This window comes from Remersonia thermophila, chromosome 4 (assembly GCF_042764415.1).
Source record: "Remersonia thermophila strain ATCC 22073 chromosome 4, whole genome shotgun sequence".
NCBI classification, from domain to species: Eukaryota; Fungi; Ascomycota; class Sordariomycetes; order Sordariales; family Chaetomiaceae; genus Remersonia; species Remersonia thermophila.
In genome coordinates, this window is record NC_092220.1 from 202,263 (window position 1) to 221,911 (window position 19,649).

At 64.0% G+C, this 19,649-nt stretch overlaps 5 protein-coding genes across 5 annotated transcripts; 2 read left to right on the forward strand and 3 right to left on the reverse strand.

Annotated features, from left to right (window-relative positions):
• Positions 1 to 587: 587 nt before the first annotated feature.
• VTJ83DRAFT_4175 (uncharacterized protein) lies at positions 588 to 3,643 on the forward strand (the record flags this gene model as incomplete). The annotated part of the gene is made up of 5 exons (XM_071010635.1): positions 588 to 747; positions 808 to 903; positions 970 to 1,625; positions 1,704 to 2,712; positions 2,811 to 3,643. The coding sequence occupies 5 exons, from the start codon at positions 588 to 590 to the stop codon at positions 3,641 to 3,643; spliced, it is 2,754 nt and encodes a 917-aa protein (XP_070865625.1).
• Positions 3,644 to 4,007: 364 nt separating this feature from the next.
• Positions 4,008 to 4,842, reverse strand: VTJ83DRAFT_4176 (uncharacterized protein; the record flags this gene model as incomplete). Its single annotated transcript, XM_071010636.1, has 3 exons — positions 4,008 to 4,149; positions 4,358 to 4,519; positions 4,724 to 4,842. The coding sequence occupies 3 exons, from the start codon at positions 4,840 to 4,842 to the stop codon at positions 4,008 to 4,010; spliced, it is 423 nt and encodes a 140-aa protein (XP_070865626.1).
• Positions 4,843 to 5,976: 1,134 nt separating this feature from the next.
• VTJ83DRAFT_4177 (uncharacterized protein) lies at positions 5,977 to 8,283 on the reverse strand (the record flags this gene model as incomplete). Its single annotated transcript, XM_071010637.1, has 3 exons — positions 5,977 to 6,022; positions 6,087 to 7,926; positions 8,022 to 8,283. The coding sequence occupies 3 exons, from the start codon at positions 8,281 to 8,283 to the stop codon at positions 5,977 to 5,979; spliced, it is 2,148 nt and encodes a 715-aa protein (XP_070865627.1).
• Positions 8,284 to 9,170: 887 nt separating this feature from the next.
• On the reverse strand, positions 9,171 to 11,351 carry VTJ83DRAFT_4178 (uncharacterized protein; the record flags this gene model as incomplete). Its single annotated transcript, XM_071010638.1, has 1 exon — positions 9,171 to 11,351. One exon carries the CDS (start codon positions 11,349 to 11,351, stop codon positions 9,171 to 9,173), a length of 2,181 nt encoding a protein of 726 aa, XP_070865628.1.
• A 3,334-nt stretch (positions 11,352 to 14,685) lies between these two features.
• On the forward strand, positions 14,686 to 16,215 carry VTJ83DRAFT_4179 (uncharacterized protein; the record flags this gene model as incomplete). Its single annotated transcript, XM_071010639.1, has 1 exon — positions 14,686 to 16,215. The coding sequence occupies one exon, from the start codon at positions 14,686 to 14,688 to the stop codon at positions 16,213 to 16,215; it is 1,530 nt and encodes a 509-aa protein (XP_070865629.1).
• Between the last annotated feature and the right edge of the window lie 3,434 nt (positions 16,216 to 19,649).

The following is a 19,649-nucleotide window of genomic DNA, read 5'->3' on the forward strand; positions in this document are numbered from 1 at the left end:
CAGGGTGCAGAGCACCGGGTCCGCTGCCCGAGCCAAACAACAGCAGAAGCCAAGCCCTACCACGTTAGCGAGTTGCTACAGTAGTTATACCTAGCCTAGTTACTGCATACACAGTACGTTTGGTCCTGGCGGCGATCAGGGTTCCACCGTATCCCGGCCAGTCTCGGCGCCCCAGCAGGCCGTTCGTCAGCCCGCCAATGGCACACCAACCAGGCTTGTTCATTGACGGGGGAGCTTCCCAAGGCTCGCCTGAAGGGTGGCGGAGGTTGCTTGTCATTGGGGCCTCGTGCCCTGCGGCGCACCCCCCCCCCCCCCCCCCACACCCTCGTCTCCCCCGCTCCCCAAAGGGCCGGCCGGTCAGGTCCTATAGTGGGTGGTGTGTCGGCGAGAGCACCGGGCAGCTGGGAGAGGCGCAGGGCGCGTCTCCCACCAGAGGTTGGGTAGCCGGGGACCTGCAACTGCTGACTCTCGATGAGCGCTGTGCTTGCGAAGGCTCACGACCCGGCCTGGCATTCTATTCTAGCATGTACAACAGCGCTGTTCAGCGCTTCCTAGAGGCGAGGGGTTGGTCTTTCTGAAGCCGTTCCATGCGTCGTAGCGTTAGGCTTTCTTCTTGCTCTCCGCGGCCCAGCATGCTCGGGCCGGCCCTTGCGCTCCTTGCGGCCTCGGCCGTGCTGGTGGGCGGCGAGCCGGACTGGCTTCCCGGCCAGGTCAACACGCGGATATGCCAATGGCAGCAGCTCCGAGGTGAGTCGAGGCGCTCGGGGCGCCCGCGCGCCGAGCCGAGAGAGGGCTAACACGCGACAGCTGCCGTGCTCCGCGACACCGTCTACCTCGACGGCGGGAACCTCTGGTGGCAGCCGGGCTTCTCCGACGGCTCCGTCCGGGAGCCCCGAAACGACAGTGGGTACCCATCTCCGGCGCGGCTCCGGCCCCTCCTCTCCCGTCCTAACGTGTGCCATGGCGCAGATAACCGCCTCGGGCTCATCTACACGCTCAACTTCAGCACCCCCTTCAACACGACCCAGAACATCTCGGCCATCCTGGGCACGCTGTCCACGGGCGGCGGCGACACCAACAACCGCGCGCCCAACTACGAGGACGGCGCCCTGCTGCACAACGACCACCAGTTCTTCCTCTATGGCGGCCTGCTGCAGCGCACCGCCTCGGCGGCCGACCCGCCCGGCGACTCGGTGCTGTGCTACGAGAAGCACCAGTACGGCCCGCCGCGCAGCTTCGCCGAGGGCTTCATCAACAAGCCGCTGGGCGACAAGGTGACGCGCTACGTCGCCTACGGCGGCGCCGCCAACGCCCCCTCCGAAAACATGGCCTGGTACTTTGCCGGCCTGCGCTCCGCCACCGCGGGGCCCATCTACACCCGCGCCGGCGCCACCAACCGCACCGCCGCCGTCCACGTCTCCAACTACCTGATCGAGCTCGACATGGCCGACCAGCGACGCGAGACCTTTGCCAACCACACCCTGCCCCCCGACATCCAGGGCAGGGCGAACCCGGAGCTCGTCTGGGTGCCCGTCGGCAAGCGCGGCATCCTCGTCGCCCTCGGCGGCGTCGTCTACCCGGACTTTGTCACCATCACCGGAGACTCGTCCAACCCGGAAGCCAACGTACAAACCCTCCTCCTCATTCTCCATCTTCTTTTCTTTTTTCCCCCCCACCCGCTCAAGCCCCGCTAACCCGAGCAGAAAGCCGAGAGCCCCGAGTTCATCCAAGCCATCGACATCTACGACGTGGACGGCCGCAAGTGGCACCGGCAAAACACGACGGGCGGCCCGGGCCAGCTGACGCGCGGATGCGCCGTCCTGGCCCGCGCCGAGGACTCGTCCAGCTTCAACATTTACTACTACGGCGGCTACGACGGCCTGAGCCAGAAGCGGGAGCCCTTCAGCGACGACGTCTGGGTCCTGTCGCTGCCGTCCTTCACCTGGGTCAAGCTCGCGGCCGGCACCCCGGCGGAGGGCCGCGCCGGCCACAAGTGCGTCACGCCGTACCCGGACCAAATGCTCGTCATCGGCGGCTACCCGCAGCCCATCGGCGCCGTCCCCGCCTGCCTCCGCGAGACGATCCGCGTCTTCAACCTGTCGACGGGCCGGTGGCTGGACCGCTACGACCCGGCCGCCTGGGCGCCGTACGCGGTCCCCGCCGCCGTCGTCGACAAGATCGGCGGGTCCGGCGCCGGCGGCGCCACGGCCGCGGCCCCGAGCCCATCCTGGGCCTCGGACGAGCTCGCCGCCCTCTTTGCCGAGCGGTACCCCACGGAAAGGATCGCCACCTACTACCCCTACGCGCCGGCCTCGCCCACCGACGGCTCCGATCCGTCCGTCTCGACGACCGAGGTGGCCGAGAGCGGCGGCGGCGTCCCGGCCTACCTGCCGCCCGTCCTCGGCAGCGTGCTCGGCCTCGCGTTCCTCACCATGGTCGGCGTGATCGTCGTGCTCTACCGGCGCCGCAGGATCCTGCGCGGCGCCGCCAGCGAGGCCGGCACCGAAGACACGACCGGCCGCCGCATCAACGCCTGGCTCCGCGGCCAGGCCAGCGACGCCAAGGCCCCGACCGTCACCACCAGCGACGGCTCGGCGGGTCCTTACTCCCCGCTGACCAGGCCGACGGACCTCGAGAGCCACGTCGCGGACCCGCCGCGCCCCATCGCCGAGATGATGGACACGGCCATCCAGCCGCCGGCCGAGCTAGCAGGTACGTTTTTTTTTTTTTTGTCACTCTCCTCTCTCCGCCCGCCTGGATTCTTCAAACTTGACAACGCCTAACTGACTTTTCTTTTTCTCTGGCTCCAGACACTTCCGTCCCGCCTCCGCCGGCCGAGCTGCACTCCGCCTCGACCATATCGCCCGCCATGTCCCAGGCGCCGTCCGTCCACCACCCCCTCTACTACCACGCCGGAAACGCCTACTACTCGTCGTCTCTGACCCCGCCCCACCCCCGAGCCCCGCCTCACGACGCCGCCGCCGCGAGCAGCATTTCCACCTCGCCCGTGTCCCCGACCACGACGGGGTCTCCGGTCGGCGGACCGGCGGCGGCGACGGCGACGACGACCACGACCACGACCACGACGACGGGAGCGGCCATGCAGCGCGTGCTCTCGGGCGTCTCCAACCTGTCGGAGCGCGACCGGGCGCACCTGCGGCAGATCAGCGACGCGACCGTGTCGTCGGTGACGACGGGCCTGGGCGTCGGGCCCTACGGGCAGCGGCTGAGCACGGGCCCCGCCGCCGTGGCGGAGCTGGGGGGGCCGCGGGAGGACGACGGCGACGACGAGGCGGGCGAGGCGGGGCAGGGCGACCGGCGAGGGCGGAGCTCCCCGGCGGCGCCGACGCGAGGCCGTGGGTCGCCGCTCCCGGGCCAGGGCAGGGGGGCCCAGGGCTGGCCGCTCCGGGGAATCCGGCGACGAGGAGGAGCGTGTTTTCGGAGGATTTCGATGGTGCGGGGACGGGCGGCGACCGTGGAACGAGCGGGTGACGGAGAAGGCTTCTCTCAAGGAGCCATGGGTCAAGCTGATACAAGGAGAGGGGAAAGAGAAGGAGGAGGAGCCTCGGCTTGCGAGGGTAGGACCGGACATGATGATTTCTCGACACGGCCACGGCAACGGGCGGGTTTTCGTGGCGGATAGGCGTTGGCTGGTGGCATTGGGCCTGGATCGCTCCTTTTGGCTTCCTTGGGGTTGGGGGTTCCATGGTAGAAATGGTACGGTGCCTACCTACCTACCTACGTATAGTAGTAGTATGCTTGGTTCGCGTAGGATATTCAGTAATGTTTTCTTTCTTTGGCAGTCGACGACGGGGAACAACATCTCACCATCGGCGAGTTACATTTTGTTTTTAATCTTTTGCCGTGTTATGGGTGTACCCATTCGGCTGGAACGAGCCGCGTTGGCTTTTTTCTCTTTTTTTTTTCTTTTCTTTTTTTCTTTTGGCTCTTGGGATAGCAATATCGGAATCAGGTTGCACCACCGTCATGCGATTTGCTCCCAGCTATTACAGCATCATACCCTCCGTCGGAACGGCCCCCTTCTTGGCCGTCACTTCAATCTCAATCTTCATGGCCTCCTCGTACAGCCCGGCCTGGATCATGGTGCACGCAGGCCGGACGTCGCCGAACCACTTTTGGAGGACAGGCCTGCGCGGAGTCAGCGGCGTCTGGCAGAGAATAGAAAGGTATATGTATATCTATGTGTGTGTGTGTGAGAGAGAGAGAGAGAGAGAGAGAGAGAGTAAGCAGCCCCCTAGATATAGTATAGAGACAAGTAGGGTCTCATGAGGAAAACAAAACAAAACAAGGGGAACAAAGGAAAGAAGAAAGACAAGGGAAAAAAAAAAAGACATACCAAGTCTTTTCAAAGTCGCGCCGATCTGGCAGGATGTACCTCGCCCTCACGACATCCGCCATGCTAGCGCCGGCCGCCGCCAAGGCCGCGTCGATGTTGCGCATCGTTTGCTCGGCCTGCTCGGCGACGTCGTCCGAGATGGCGCCCGTCTTGTAGTCGTAACTTGCGAGAGGGATCCGTTAGCCAAGGGGGCGCGACCACAGAAACAGACGGCCACGCAGCCACGCAACAACCACGCAGACAGACAGACAGACAGGCAGACAGACAGACAGACAAACAGAAACCACGCCGATGGAAAAAAGAAGCCTCTCCCCCTATCTCTTTGTTTCTCTCCTCGTTTCTTCCCCCCCCTTGGCTGAAACGTACCCCGTGCACCCCGAGACAAACACCCACTCGCCGACGACCACGGCGCGCGAGTAGCCAATCTGCCTCTCAAAGGCCGATCCCGACGAGACGAGCTTCCGCTGCTGAGCACCCTCCGCCATGGTCACCCCCGTCGTCGTCGTCTTTCCTTTCCTTTGAACGGATGCAAGCGGTAACTCGGAAGGGAACGTTGGAGGGGGTTGTCTGCTTGCGCTCACGGCTGGCAATGTCGATCCTGAGGAGGGGGAAAGGAACCTCTCGCGGAGGTCGCCGAGGTTCTTACGTGGGAGAAGGGGTCCCAAGAGCTTCCCAGCTGTGCAGGAACAGTGAGTCACGATGTTTCATCGTCGATGGGCAACATCCGGGTCCGGGAGGGGCCAAGCAATGATGCAGAGGGGGCGGGCGGTGAACGACGGGGCTGATGAGACGCTGGCGACCCTAACCCTCCACCGAGGTCGCCGTGTAAGAGAGAACCTGTCGGGCTGTCAGGCCGTCGGGAGCCCAGAGATGTGTCAGGATAAGGTATTAGTTGTCTTTTTCGCTGTCGCGGGGAGGGTGGGATGTTCTTCGGCTGCACGCCTCGAAACGGCCAACTGCACAACAACGCGCCGGCGCCGGCGCTGGCGGGTGTCCCGGTCCCATCCATCCCAGCCCTCACATCCGTTCCTAGGTCCATAGAAAACGCAACCCCTACATGCGCCGTGGCCGGAGCATGGTCCTTTGCCAGGAATCCGTCCACGATGCCATTTCTCTCCAAACATGAAAAAAACCCTCTACGCTTCCGAAAGATAGGGCACGGCGTACTCCGTAGGATACCCGGCACTCCTATGTCACGCTCACTCGCTCACTCTCTCTCTCTCTCTCACACACACACTCTCTCAACCCCCTGATACACCACCCATCCGCTGAACTCAGTGTGAACCAATCAACCCGCCCGCCCACCCATCCAGCGCCAACCCGCCAAACGACATTTTGGTCCCTTCCAATTCTAGCTTGGCAACAGAGGTCTCTCCAATGACGGCAAGAGGCGGCAAGACGCTCCGTAACCAACCGTCGATATCAAAGCTCCGCTAGACACCTGCCACCGACCGTGAACCGACATCAAGCAGGTAATCATGGTGGTTGCCGCCTAGATGTACCCTACACAGCACGCTCGCTCGCTCGCTCGCTCGCATGCACGCGGCTTTCATTATACGCGGCTAGCCTCTCTCTCATCCAACATCTCGAAGCACGCTCGGCTCGGCTTCACCCCCAGCTCACCCGAGCATGGAATGCGTCCGGATGGCCTTGGGCCCCAGCTCACTGTTCCACGGCGTTAGCAGTTAGAAAAGAGAGAGAGAAAAGAGAAGGGGAAAAAAAAACTCACTTATAATCCACCCGGCTCAGGCTCATGGTCCTCTGGGCCTCCAGCCCCTGCGCGTCCAGGTTGTGGATGCAAAACGCCAGGCGCGCCGCCACCTGGGCGCCCAGGAACATGGCCTCCTCGAAGCCGTGCTTGGTCCACTCGGCCAGGTAGGTGGGCAGCGGGGCGAGGCGGATGTTGGTGGGCGTCTGGCTGTGGAAGTGGTGGCTCGTGCCCGAGCCGGTGGCGGCGGCGGCGGCGTCGCCAGGCACGCCGAGGCTCGCCGTCGTGGCGGCTTGCAGCAGGGGGTTCACGCTGCTCGTGGTGGGCAGCTGGTGCGGGGCGCCGGTGAAGGAGCTCGTCGGGGTCTGCGAGCCGGTGCCGGACGGGGTGCCCATGTTGGACGGCAGCTCCGAGGTGAACATGGTGGCGGTGCTCGGCGACACGATGTGGCGGGCCTGCAGGGTCTGGAGGATGTTGTCGCGCAGGCCGCGGATGCGGGCGCCGTTGCCGACGAAGACGAGGTTCTCCCAGCAGCCCGGGCGCATGTACATGTCGTCGATCTCCTGGACGGCGCGGTAGATGGCGGTGGCGATGCGGTCGATCTCGCGGCGGTCGGCGAACTGGAAGCGCTCGAGCCCGACCTCGATGTCGCGGCGCACGCGGCGCGTCACGCGCTCCGTCGCCGGCGCGGACGACTGCGCGGCGTCGGTGGCTGCCTGCGCCGGCGGCGGCGGTTCTTGTGCCGCCGGCTTGGCGTCGCCGTCCTCCTCCGCCTTGGGCGCCTTCTCCTCTTCCGCCTTGGATGCCTCCTCGCCCTCGGGCTTGGGCGCGTCGCCGTCGGCCTCGGCTCCGGCGGCCGGCGCCGCCTCGCCTTCAGCTGGTGCTGCTGCTGCTGCTGCTGCTTCTGGGGCTGGGGCTGGGGCTGGGGCGGCTGTCGTCGTTGGCTCGGGGGCGGGTGGCGCGACGGGCACGTCCTCGGTGACCAGCTCCTCGTAGTGAAAGACGTTGCGGACGCGCTTCGAGTTGGGCAAGCGGGCCGGCTTGGAGGCATCCCCCGCGGCGGCGGCGCCCTCCTTGTCCTTGCCCTTGCGGCCGGCCTTGGCCTTCTCTGCCTTCTCCTTCTCCTTCTTGGCCAGGAACTCGCGGGTCTGGCCGCTGGCGACGATGTTGGCCACGTCCAGCACGCCGTCTTCCTCGGCCTCCTTGTTGACGTCGCCGTTGGCGTAGTCGTCGTCGGCACCGCGGCCCGGCTCGATGATCTGGGGCCCCTCGGGCGCGGTGGCGGCCGTTGTAGCAGCGGCCGCAGCAGCACCAGCAGCAGCAGCACTAGCAACAGCAGCAGAAGCACCGGCGCCAGCACCAGGTTGGGCCGACTCGACGGGCAGGTCCATCAGCTCGGGCTTGTCCGGGGCGTAGGGCAAGACCTCGCAGATGGGGCTCTTTTTGAGCTGCTCGGCCATGTCGTAGTCGAACCCTTGGTCCTTGAGCAGGGCGAGCAGGCGGCGGGTGAAGGCGTCGCCTCCGCTGACGTCGTCCGGGGTGCCGGGCCCGCCGACGGCCTTGTGAGAGACGACGCGGCCGTCGTAGATGCACGTCACGTCGACCTTTTGGTAGCCGACGTCGACGACGGTCATGTTGGGCCACTTGAGGCCGTACTGGGTGGCGATGCCGCTGTGGATGAGGCACAGGGCCGGGGTTTTTGTCTTTTCGAAAATGTAGCGGGCGATGTCCTCGCAGTCAGGGCGGGTCCATTGGGGCGAGGCCATGAGCATGATGGGGGTGTTGTGGTAGGTGGTGGTGAGCTGCGAGTGGACGTGCTCGAGGAAGGCGAGGAAGGCGTCCATGTGAACGATGCGGCCGGCTGGAGAGACGGAGAGGCAAAAAGAGTCAGCGGGATGCCCGACCGAGGAGGGTTCCGTCCCGTGCAAAAAGACCCCCGAGGACGGCACAACCTACCCTGTAGCGGATGCACGGCGCCCTCGACCGAGTCGACATCCTCGACGTACTCCCACTCGTCCTCGGCGGCGCCCTCTTTCCGGCGCTTGTACGTGTGGTAGGGCCGCCAGGCGTCCGAGTCTGGGTCGCGAAACATGCGCGTCGGGAAGCGGTGGGCCGGAGGGGTGAGCTCGTTGCAGCCCAGCTGGGCGAGGGTGGTCTGGCTGCCGGGGCAGATGACGAGCACCTGCTCCTCGCGCCACTTGCCCGTCTGGCTCGACATGGCGGGGGTCGGCCGGTGAGCGATGGAGGGAGGGGGGGGGGGGGGGAATGGAAGATTTGTGCCGGCTACGATGGGGTGAGGCTGGGTTCAATAGAAGGCAGTTATCGAACGTTGCGGGATGGTGAAGCTCCGGGCCGTAAGGGATTGGCTAGAGGGGATGCGCCGTGCGGTGGATCAATGTGATGTGGGAGGGATGTTGGTGGAAGAGAGGGTGGTGGTGGTGGTGGTGGTGGTGGTAGTAGGTAGTGGTGGCTGGTGGCTGGAGGTTGAAAGTCGTCAAGGCATTGAAGTTCAAGGTTTCGCGGCTGTCGGTGCAGTGCAACGCGCCTGGCGCGCTGCAAGACTCCGCGACCCACTCTACCGTACCTGAAGTCTTCCTTACGTAAGCCGTAATTAACACTTGGGAGGGTTCTACGGCGTAAGGTACGTATTGTACCGTACGAATGTAACAACACTCCCACATTGTCATTCATCGAGAGTATACATAGTACTCAGTAGTTACTTCATTGAAGAACCGGGAACCTAGTCAGGTAGCCCACTTCACATCCGTCACGTTCACCACGCAATCCTACAGTAGGTACCTTATTCCTCCCCCCCAATGATGCTCTCGGAATTCTCAATAACGAAATTCCTGTCTGTGATTATACGCATCCATACTAAGTAAGGTAAGGTAAGCTAAGGTAAGGTAGGTAGGTAAGCTAGAGAGTGCTGGAGTGCTCAACTCCTCGGGTATCCCATTCATTCCAATCCAATGTCCACTGTACGCCATCCGTCCGTCCGTCGTCGTCGTCGCCGCAAAAAATGCAAACAAACAAAATCCCTCCCACGCCCTGCCTGATACCCCCCCCCCCCTGAATGCTTGCAAGGGAAAAAAAAAAAAAAAAAAGTCAAACAAACACCAAGTCCAAAACCACGTCGCACACCTCGGCGAGCGCTGGCCACCTCCCCCTCCGCAGGGCATCGTCCAGCAAGGCCCGAACGCCGGCCGGGGTTTTTCGGGTCGGCAGGCCCGTCTCGAGGTACGAGGCGTCGACGTCGGAGCCCGACAGCTCGCGGCCCTCGGCCTCGCGCCACTTGCGCTCGGCCTCCTCCTTGGCCTTGCGGAGCACCTCGTCCGTGTCCTCGGTCTCCCACAGGTTGCACAGGTTGCACTGGTCGCACTTGCGGCCGTCGCCGTGCGGCCGAAAGTGCTGGCAAAAGTGCCGGTAGCCCACGTCGGGCCCGTCGCCGGATCCGCCAATGTCCTTGCGGCAGACGTAGCACATCTTGTACCCGCACGGGCACGTCAGCTTGTTGCAGCCCGAGTTCTTGACAAACGACGTGCTGCAGCGCGGGCACACGCGCTTGACCGCCATGCTCATGGCCTGCTCCACCTGCGTGCGCAGCGCCACCAGCGCCGACTCGTGGCACACGTGCACGTCGGCCCACGCCTTGCCGCACGAGAGGCACGACGACCGCCCGCACCCGGGCGCCCGGCAGTCGAACCGCAGGCCCCGCCGCCGCCGCCGCCGGCGGGCCACGGCCGCCCGGACCTCGGCCGCCACGCGCCCGGCCGGCCCGGACCCCGCGGCCCTGGCCCTGGCCCTGGCGATCGCGAAGGCCAGGACGGCGGCGGCGGCCAGGGCCAGGGCGAGCACCAGCGGCACCAGCAGCAGCGGCACGCAGCCGAGGACGGCCGCCAGCAGGACGGCGGCCCTGACGGCCTCGGGGTGCAGGCGCATGTCGGAGGCGCCGGCGGGCAGGTAGATGTCGTCGACCTCGGCGTAGGCGCAAAAGGGGCACCGCACGAGGGGCAGCCCGCTGGCGGCGAGGCTGTGGTCGGCGAGGCGCTGCTCGAGCTGGTGCAGCATCTCGGCGCCGCCCTTCTCGCCGGCCACGGCGCGGTGGAGGTGGTCCGGCGGGATGCGCCCGGCGCACGCGTCGGCGTCGGCGGCGGCCACGACGGCCGGGCACCGCAGCGAGCCCGTCTCGCGGTCCACGCTGCGCGGCCAGGCCTGCCCGAACAGCGCCTCCGACAGGCAGCGGCGCACGCAGCGGTGGCAGAGGGTGTGGCCGTCGGCGGTGCACGACGAAAACTCCTCGGCCGGGTGGTCGCCGAAGCAGCAGGCGCACTCGAGCAGCAGGCCGGCCCGCTCGGCCTCGGCGCGGTTCAGCTCCTCGGCCAGGCGGCGGTCGGCCGCGTCGCGCTCGGCCCGGGCCCGCTCGCGCAGCGGCACGATCAGCGCGGCGAACAGCTCGCGGTCGAGCTCGGCGTTGCCCGTCGACTTGAGCGCCGGCACGGCGGGGGCCGCGCGGGGCCCGGCGGGGGCCGGGGCGGGCCGCCACACCACGAGCGGGTGCTTCTCGGCCTCGGTGGCCGACACGGGGGGCTTGCGGCGGAAGAGCAGCGACGACAGGGCGAAGCGCCACGACTTGGACGACAGGTCCACCAGGGTCTGGCGGGCGTCGAGGTACGAGTGGTTGGACTCGGCGAGGACGGCGTTGATGGCGGACCTCGGCAGGCCCTTGAACTCGTGGTAGGCCAGGGCGCGCACGGCCTGCTTGTACTCGGGGCTCCGGAAGGTTTCCTTCTTGGGCACCCCGGGGGCAGCGGCTTGCGGCGGCGCCTCGGCGGGCCTCGAAGCGGAACCGGAGCCGGGGCCCTCCTTGGGAGCGGCGACGCGCCAGCGGCCCTTGACCCAGGCCACGCGGTTCTTGAGCAGGGCGTCGGCGACCAGGGCCAGGCGCGACTCGCCGTCGAAGCTGGCAAACATGTCGCGGAACACCTCGATCTGCACGTCCGGGAACACGGCGGCCAGGGCGTCGAGGCAGGCGTTGAGCTCGCGGAGGTCGGGCGGGTCCGGGCCGAGCGGCGGCAGGTGGGACTCGTCCGAGATGTAGCCGGGAGGCTCGGAAGCCGGGGGGGCGGCGGCCGCCCGCGTCCGGGGGTGGGCTGGAGGTGCCGGGGTGCCGGCCGCAGGGCGGGGCCACACCCTGGTCGTGGAGGAGGCCGTCGTGGGTGATATGTTGGGGGACGACGTCTTGAGGGGTCGAGGCTCGGCGCTGCCGAGCAGGCCTGGGAAGACCATGGTGGTGGATGTTTCTTTTTTTTATCTTTTGCGTTGTCGGGCTACTGTGGTAGTTGTACTGGTGCTGGTGCTAAGGGCGGGGTGCTTGTTGGTTACCTCAGGTCCGTTCCCTTGGTGGGTGAGCGTGCTGCCGTGACGGATGCTAGGTAGGTACACGTCGGTAGGTACATAGGTACCTCAGGTAGGGACCATGGCCGAGGGCTCTGGCGCAGCCGGACTAGGTCTGGGTCGCGCGGCCGCCTGCCGTGTGCATTGTGGTGAAGCGGCCCGGACTGGTGGCTGCTCGGGTGGCTGCTGCAGGGTGAAGAAGACCTGGCCGGAGGGACCGAACGTTGGACGGCTGTGTCTTCTGTGCGAAAGCCCTGCCTCACGGTATGTAGGATAGGTACCTCGAGTGAGCGAGATCGGCAGCAATGCTAAGATACGGTAAGGTATGGACGGGAGGGGATCGATCAAGACTCGAGTCGGGGTTGTTATTGTTGTATGGTTGTCGAGGGCTGAGCTGTCGAAGGGGTTCCCAAGGTGGAATTGTTCAGCAGGCAAGACGGTCCTGGTGAGACTGGACCTGGAGGAGGGGGACCGAGGCGGCGGGGGGCGCTGGCCCAGTTGCTGGCGTAGCTGCTGTGTAGGTAGGTAGGTAACGTTAAGGTAGTTATTTTTGCTGGGGTTTGGCAGGTCGGGCCCGGGCTCCGCGGCTCCCACCCGACTGTCCTTGCAGTGGTTCCAGCGGAGGTGCCAGTGATTCCACTGTCGGCCTAGGTTCTTTCAGCGCTTCCACCCAGCTTCCACAGCCTCCCGTCCTCCCGTGGTAAGGTTCCGCTGGCTGGGATTGGGTAGAGGTCCGGGCCTGGCCTGAGGCAGGGTGGGATGGCACGTGCGCAGTGGGAGCCATCCTGGGAATTGGATTTGGATGCCTGGAATGGATGGAATCCATTGGATGGATTGGACGGAGTCGGGTGGGGGGGCCTTCCAGATGGGCTTGTGAGTACGTGGTCTGTGGTCTCCACTTCTTCCCCTTCTGGCTTTTCCTTCCATGGATTCCAGCCGGAAAATGAAGCCATTCTCGCTGCGGTGCCATTTCATCGACTTCATCCAACCCATCCAACCCATCCAGCCCATCCAACTCGTCAGACTCGTCAGACTCGTCAGATTCATCATCCCCTTTCCGCATCTCTCTGCCTGATGCCGACATGCTTCTTACGCCAACGGTCTGGCCGTGTTCGTACGTCTCGTCTGGCGACCTATCTCGTGTGTTTGGGGGACCTTTGGCTGCATTGGGGAATGCGGTGCGGCCCAATCTGGAGTTGACGGGGCGAGCGCTGGACCACCTGCTGGATCGCTACAACGACTGGAAGTTACGGTGTAGACATCAAATCACATACGCAGTAGGTGCGTGCGTGTACATACTTGTACAGTACAATAGTTACCGTGCAAGATCCTCAAAAATGACCAATGACCACCTTTTTGTTTTTTTTTTCTTTTTTTTTTTCGTTTCAAGCTCGCTCATGGTTCGAATCTGCCCTGGCTGAGCGTCAGGTAAGACATGACCGCGTCCTGGATGCCGGGGTCCCGTCTCCTCTACCTACGCTGCACAGTGATACGGTGTAGGTGCACGGGATACCGAGGCGTTTTCCAGTTACCCGTCCGGATGAGGTGTCCGGTGCATTCCCCTCCCCTCCCCCTTCCCCTCTCTCTTTTTTTTTCTTTCTTCCGACCTTGTTTCTTCTTTTCTCCGCCATTTTGCCTGGGTCGTTCTGAGACAACAACAACGATGACGACGACAACACATGCCACATGCGCTCACCGCGCGCGCTCCTAGGAGGTGTCCGAGTTCCAAAGGTCCCAGACACGGAGGATTTTCGTCTCCGCATGTACGGATCTGGTGTATGCAAGTAGGTACCTAGGTACATATGTACGGTGTACATAGTTACTGCGTAGTTAGTTATGCGTAGCTACCGACCGCGGTCCACCTCCAAACCGGTCCCCAGCTTGCTTGCCATCAGTGGAAGGGGGTGGAAAGGAGGGAGAGGGGGGGGTGCGGGTGCGAGAGGGCGCTGCCCACCTACTGAGTACTATACATATGCTGGTCTTGCTGGTCCTGCTGAACCTGCGGTGCCTGTGTCTTCGCCGGCTGCAGGTCGACGACGCCCGCCGCTCAGCCCATCTCATCGATCCCGGTCCGCTCCATCCAGCGTACATACAGCCGACTGTGCAAATGGTGTGCACGATCTAGATTTCCCTCCTGCACAGATGCGATTTGCATGGCTTAGCACGGCCTGGATAAGAAAAAGCTTCTCGAAGCCACTGGCGCCCACAGCGACGCCTCCTCACGTGCCGCCAGAAACAGGACAGGAATCAAGAACTCCGGAACCAATCTCCCGTCCTAGCGTCGTAGAATCCCTCCCTACCCCCGGGCCAGGAACTGGCGGATCGCCGCCAGCGCAGCGCGCGTCCCCTCCGCTTCTTCCGTCACACCTCCTTTCTGTCACACTGGCGGGTCCATGAGCCTTCACCGCCCACCGCCTGTCCATCCACTCGGGACTCGCTTGGCAACCTGGACCCCCCCCCCCCCGGCCCAGGGCATGTTGTGGTCCCGACCTTGCCTGCAGCCTGTTGGAGCGGCGCGCGCTGCAACTGGCCGCTACGAAGCCAGCACCCCCCCCCCCCAACTCAAACCGCAACTCCAACCCCCCTGCTCTCCCCGGTCGCAGTGGTTGGGCGGGGGGTGGGGGGGGGGGGGGAGAAAGAGTACCAAACCCTGGTCCCTGGTCTTTGTGCTTCGAGCTTCACCGACTTCTTCGGCGCTCGCAGATTTTCTTTCGTGTCGAATGCCGTTCCGCCTCTTTTCCCTTTGCTTTCCGATGTGCCCGAAGCTGGTCCCAGGCCGCCAACGGGCGAATGAGCTAGCGCAAGGGACAGCAGGTTTGCGTCGGCCAAGCCATGAATGCGTCGCGTGCTTCCCTCTGAGGGCTCGCCAGCAACGCTGTTGACGGGGACGGACGCTGCAGGCGGGCCGGAGGCGATTTTGGACCCCCTGTCCTGGTCGGTCGGGTCTCTCATCTGTCAGATGCTGTGCGGTGCGGTGCGGTGCGGTGCGGTGTGTGAACCTCCCCATGTGGTGTGTGTACTTGCAGAAGAGGCGGTATAAGTCCACCGCTCACCCCGTGCATCCCACGCCTTCCACTCCGGCTCACGTCTTTTGCTTACCCTTATGGAACCTCGCGTTGCCGCTCCGTAAGCAAAAGAGAGAGAACAAGATAAAAACCGATTCGGGTTCGATGGGCCTGGCTGGTGGTCAGCTTTGGGTTTCGGCGGTTTCAGTCCCAGTCCCAGCATGGACTCTCTCCCCTTTGAGCTTGTACGGCTCATCTTCGATTACTGCGATGCCGCCTCCGTAAGGACGCTCCGGCTGACCGGCACCCGGTACGCCGAGGTCGGCTACGAATTCCTGCTTCCGGGGCACTTCGACGCGGTCGAGTGGCGCGACGACGCCCGGCGGCTGCGCTCCATCGCCGGCCACGACCGCCTCCGCCGCGAGATCCGCTCCGTGACCTTCAACTTTGCCCGCATCAACGAGCACGAGGCCCGCCATGACATCTCGTTCCAGCACTGGCTGCACGAGCCCGAGGAGCGCCGCCGGCTGATCCAGGACGCCTGGTGCCGCTACCACGAGCGCGAGAAGCGCGCCCGCCGCCTCGCGCCCGTGCACTCCCGCGTCGGCGACCTCGAGGAGGCCTTCCGGAACCTCCCCAGCCTCCGCCACCTCGACGTCACGTTTGCCCGCTGCCCCTACCCCGACCTCCCCGTGCTCGGCGACGTCTTTGGCGTCCCGAGCTGCCGCGCCCTCGACCGCGCCCTGGCCTGCAAGAACCTCAACGCCGTCGTCTCGGCCGCCCGCCACGCGCGCCCGGGCCTCGACTCCTTCTCGGTCGACCAGCTGCCCCTCGAGCTGTTCCGCCTCCCCGACGACCGCCGCCTCTGGTTCGACTGCGCCCGCGCCTCCTTTGCGAACCTCTCGCGCCTGCGCTTCGTCCTCGACGTGCCCGCCAGCATGCTGCCCTCGGCCCGCTTCCGCGCCGTCAACGGCCTGGGCCACGTCCTGCAGCAGGCCGCCCACCTGACGCACCTCTCCCTCGCCTTCCACATGCACCACGCCCCGGCCGAGAAGTTCCCGCTCTCGCTCCAGGGCATGTTCGGCGGCGGCGGCAGCGGCGCCAGCTCGCCGACCCGGGCCGCCACGCCCACCACCTCGCCGCGCGCCGGCGCCGTCGGCGACCCCGTCTTTGCCCGCCTGACCGACCTCCACCTCGAGGGCGTCAGCCTCGCCGAGCGCGACCTCCGCGGCTTCCTGCTCCGCCACGCGGCCACGCTCGAGCGCCTGCGCCTCGGCGGCCGCGGGCTCGCGCGGCCCCACGAGCCCCCGCTCGGCGGCGTCCACCTGCACGAGGGCTCGTTCCGCGGCCTCTTCTCGGCCCTGCAGGGCCGCCTGCCCGCGCTGCGCCGGTTCCACATGGAGGGCGACGCCGAGGCCGGCGACTTCCGCGCCCCGAGCGCCGCCAGCCACCGCGAGGTCTACATGTTTCGGCCCGTGGCGGACGACGAGTGGAGGCCCGTCGGCGGGGACGAGACGTGGGTCGAAAAGACCGGCGAGCAAGGGAGCGGCGGGGTCGCGGTGGATGGGAAGACGCTGCAGCTGCTGCGCGGGCGCGGCGGCGGCGGCGGTGGTGGTGGTAATAACGGTGGTGAAGCAGGGAACGGAGGCGGAGGAGGGTGCGTGGTGAAGGTGGTGGACTCGCGGGCGCTCGAGAGGTTCCTGATCGAGGGCGTCGGGGAGTACCCGCGTCTGGGCAAGGTTGGCGCGTAAGAGACAGAAACGACGAAGCGACCTTGAAGTCCTTTGCCGCGACCGGCTAGGGGTCGTCGTTGACGACAACAACAAACAACAACAACAACAACAACAACAACAACAACGCGCCCCTCTCGGATCTCTCAGCCTCGGACCTCAGCACCGCATTGTCCCACGCCCACAACCTCCTTCTTCGTTTTCGGCGGATTCCCACATGCTCATCACATGGCCGAAACAACCACGACATCATCCCACTGTACATATCTCACGACCCATTACGACACGACACTCACACCCACTCACCTACCCACCCATACAAACACACACATACACGCGCGCGCGCACATTACACGCCACAATGACCTTGGGTTTTGGTTTTTTTTTTTTTTTTTTTTGCTATTTCTTCTCTTCTCCGCCAACGAACAAACAAACTCGACGACTCACGCTCTCGCCTGCTCAACAACAACAACAAGCATGGATCATGTCACGGCACGGACGCAACAATAGACTGGGTTGGGAGGAGCTGTCTCGCGGCACATACACGGCTATGGGTTGGTTGGTTGGTTGGTTGGTTATTAGTTGGTTGACTGCAATGGTTTCTATGTTTGTACATTGGAGGGGCGGTTGTTTGGCGCAACTTTTTTTTTTTTCTTCGTTGTTGGCTTGCTTTTGTTTCGGTTTCCTCTTGTTGTAGTAGACAGCACAGCTCATGCACGGGGGTTACCCACGCACACATGCGCGCACCCCTACACATACACACACCCCACATACACGCATTGTCGTAGAACAGAATGCAAGCAATTGTCGGCATATATCCAACCCAACGTTCCAATTCCATCTCCCAACGTCTCTCTTCTCCTGACATGTTCTTTGTACATTTCTACCTGGGGCAGCCTACGGTCCGCAGCTGAGGAACCAAGGGGGGGGGGTGCCGTGATGGACCCGCTGGCTTGGTTACGCAGTAGGTACGCAGTAGGTAGGTAATAATCGTTGGATACTACCAAACTTGGCGTGGCAGGCTGGCCAGCCGGTTTGCCCGTAGCCCATGGCACGGCAGGCCGGGGAAAGGGCCCGGATGAGAAGCCCTCTCGGACCTAGGCAACCGGGCAACAGCTTGGTTTCATAGCAGAACACGGGATCGCCTCCCGTGCTGCCAGGAAAAGAAGGCACAGCGTCCGATCGAGGCAGCCCGGGGGCGGGTTGCTTGAGCGGGCCTGCGATGGCTGACTGGCGGCACGATGTACCCAAGATATGTACGTTATTACTCGGTGCTTTGGTACCTTCCTATGGGGGGAGGGTATGTCTCTCGCTTCTGCGTCTACGCAGCATGTACCGCAGCAAACAAAGATGCATCTGCGCCTGCGCGCGTCTGCGGAAAGGGAGAGCCGTCAGCCGGGTCTCGTATCTAGGCGCCCATCTAGTCCATGCAAGGGATGGGCCGGGGGAGGGCCGCGCGTAGGGCGGCTGGTCCAGATCGGCTCCCCCTGCCTTTGTGTACCACAAGCCCGCTACATCCATCCCTCCATCCCTCCATCCATCGGCCGAAAGTCATTGACGATAGAGTCGTGGCTTACAGACATGACCAGCAGCGGCACCTCCGCAGAGCACCACCGCGGCATTTCCGCATGGCGATGCCGGCTTATCCTGGACCTGATTTTTTTTCTACTCTCTCTCTCCCCTGGAGGCAAACGTACACGTAGGAGTGGCGATGCGAACGTGCTCTGGTCCTGGATTTTTTTTTTCCCCTGAGAGGCAAAACGTACAAGTGGCAACGCCTAGTCGCCTTCGGCGGGTTTCGTTTGTGCAATCTGCAGTGCGGCGATGCGCAAGCCTGGAAAAACAGCGCGGGTCGCGGCTAACGTTAGGACGAGGCCAGGATAACCCCGACTCTGGCGGGCTGGTGGGATGATGAGGAGCATAGGTGACAGCCCGACGGTTTTGAGGGAGAGAGGGAGAGAGAGAGAGACGCAGATGATGATGAACTCGTTTGGCCGTCGTGCTGCCCAGCGTTCGGCCGTCCTGTCCGTCCTGCATGTGAATCTCCTACAGCAGACCAAAAAAAAAAAAAAAAAAAACGGCCCGATAGCCAGTCGCAGATCTTTCCTGCTCCAGCGTCGTCAAGGGACGAAAAGCACCATGTTGCACGGCGCACGCTCTCTCCCCCGGATTCACGCGCGCTCTGTGCCGCGCGCGGCTTCTGCATCCGTCCCAGAAAGGATTCGGCATTCCGTCACGAGGCGGCTCAAGCTGGGCCAGGCCGTGCGGGTCGGCCAGGGACGATAGTGGTATACCGTACTGTGTACGTAGAGAAAGCCATGACGTTGGCGCAAAAAAGGCCCCGGATCCCACCCGTCTGTCCGTGCCATGACGACACGACCGAGCTGGCGGATGATCGGCGCCGGCCTCTTCCTCTTGAACCCTGGAGTCCGGCCGACTCGGCCTGGGGGGGCGCCAGGGATGGGGTGATGAGCTGGGGGAACGATCGAACCGGTAGTTTCTGGTCGCGTCGAAACGGGGAGTGGATCTCGACACCACTTAGTAAGTTATTGGTTTTTTTTGGGGGGGAGGGTGCGCAGGCGAGTCACGCAGGACTGAGACAGTCAGCGTTCGCCATGGACGGGGGAACGGAACAGCTCAACGGCTCGTGCTGTAGCGTGGCTTGCCGTTCACCTTGGGCCTGCCGTCCCGTGAAGGAGGTACCTACTGCGTACACAGTCCTATCGGCGCAGACGGTCGAGCCGGAGCCAGGCGTGCGTGTGCGAGGGAAACAGAGAGAGAGAGAGAGTGCGTGTACACCATGCGTGCAGCATACATGTACGCTGCTTACTATAATAGGTGGTCACGTTGCGTGAATCTGCACTGGAAGCTTGGGGACGGATTGCATGCAAGGCTCCTCGTCGTTTCATCCATCCGCCTGCATCCATCCATCCTCCCTCCAACCTTGGAACCATCACCCCACGGACCCAGGTTCAGGTCGGGAAGTTCCCAATTGGCGTGAAGCAAAAAAAGCACCGACAGGCTCCCCCCCCCCCCCCCCCAAGGCCGCCGCTGGCCCCGAGGTAACTAGGGCGGTTGGGTCAAAGGCAGCTGGGTAAGGTGGGATGGTGGTCGGCCGTCTCGGAGCAGCCCTGGCGACCCATGATGGGACACTTGGGCCTGAAGAGCGGCCGCCTCATCTCGTCATCTCGGGGTGGGGTGGGGGTTGGGGGGGGCGTGACGTTCCTTTTCATCTGTACTGTATAGTATGTACTGCGTACGGTGTAACTAGTTGACAGGCCTACCTGAGGTAGCAAAGGTCAGGTAAAGTTCTCCTACCAGGCACAGGAAAAAAAAAAAAGAAACAAGGGTCACACCATCAACGAAGGCCGCTGGTAGCCAATGCTTTCCGTTCAGTTTGCCTGTCGGCAGTCGGACCCAGGTCATCCCATCCCCTCCCACCCCCGGGGGGGGCC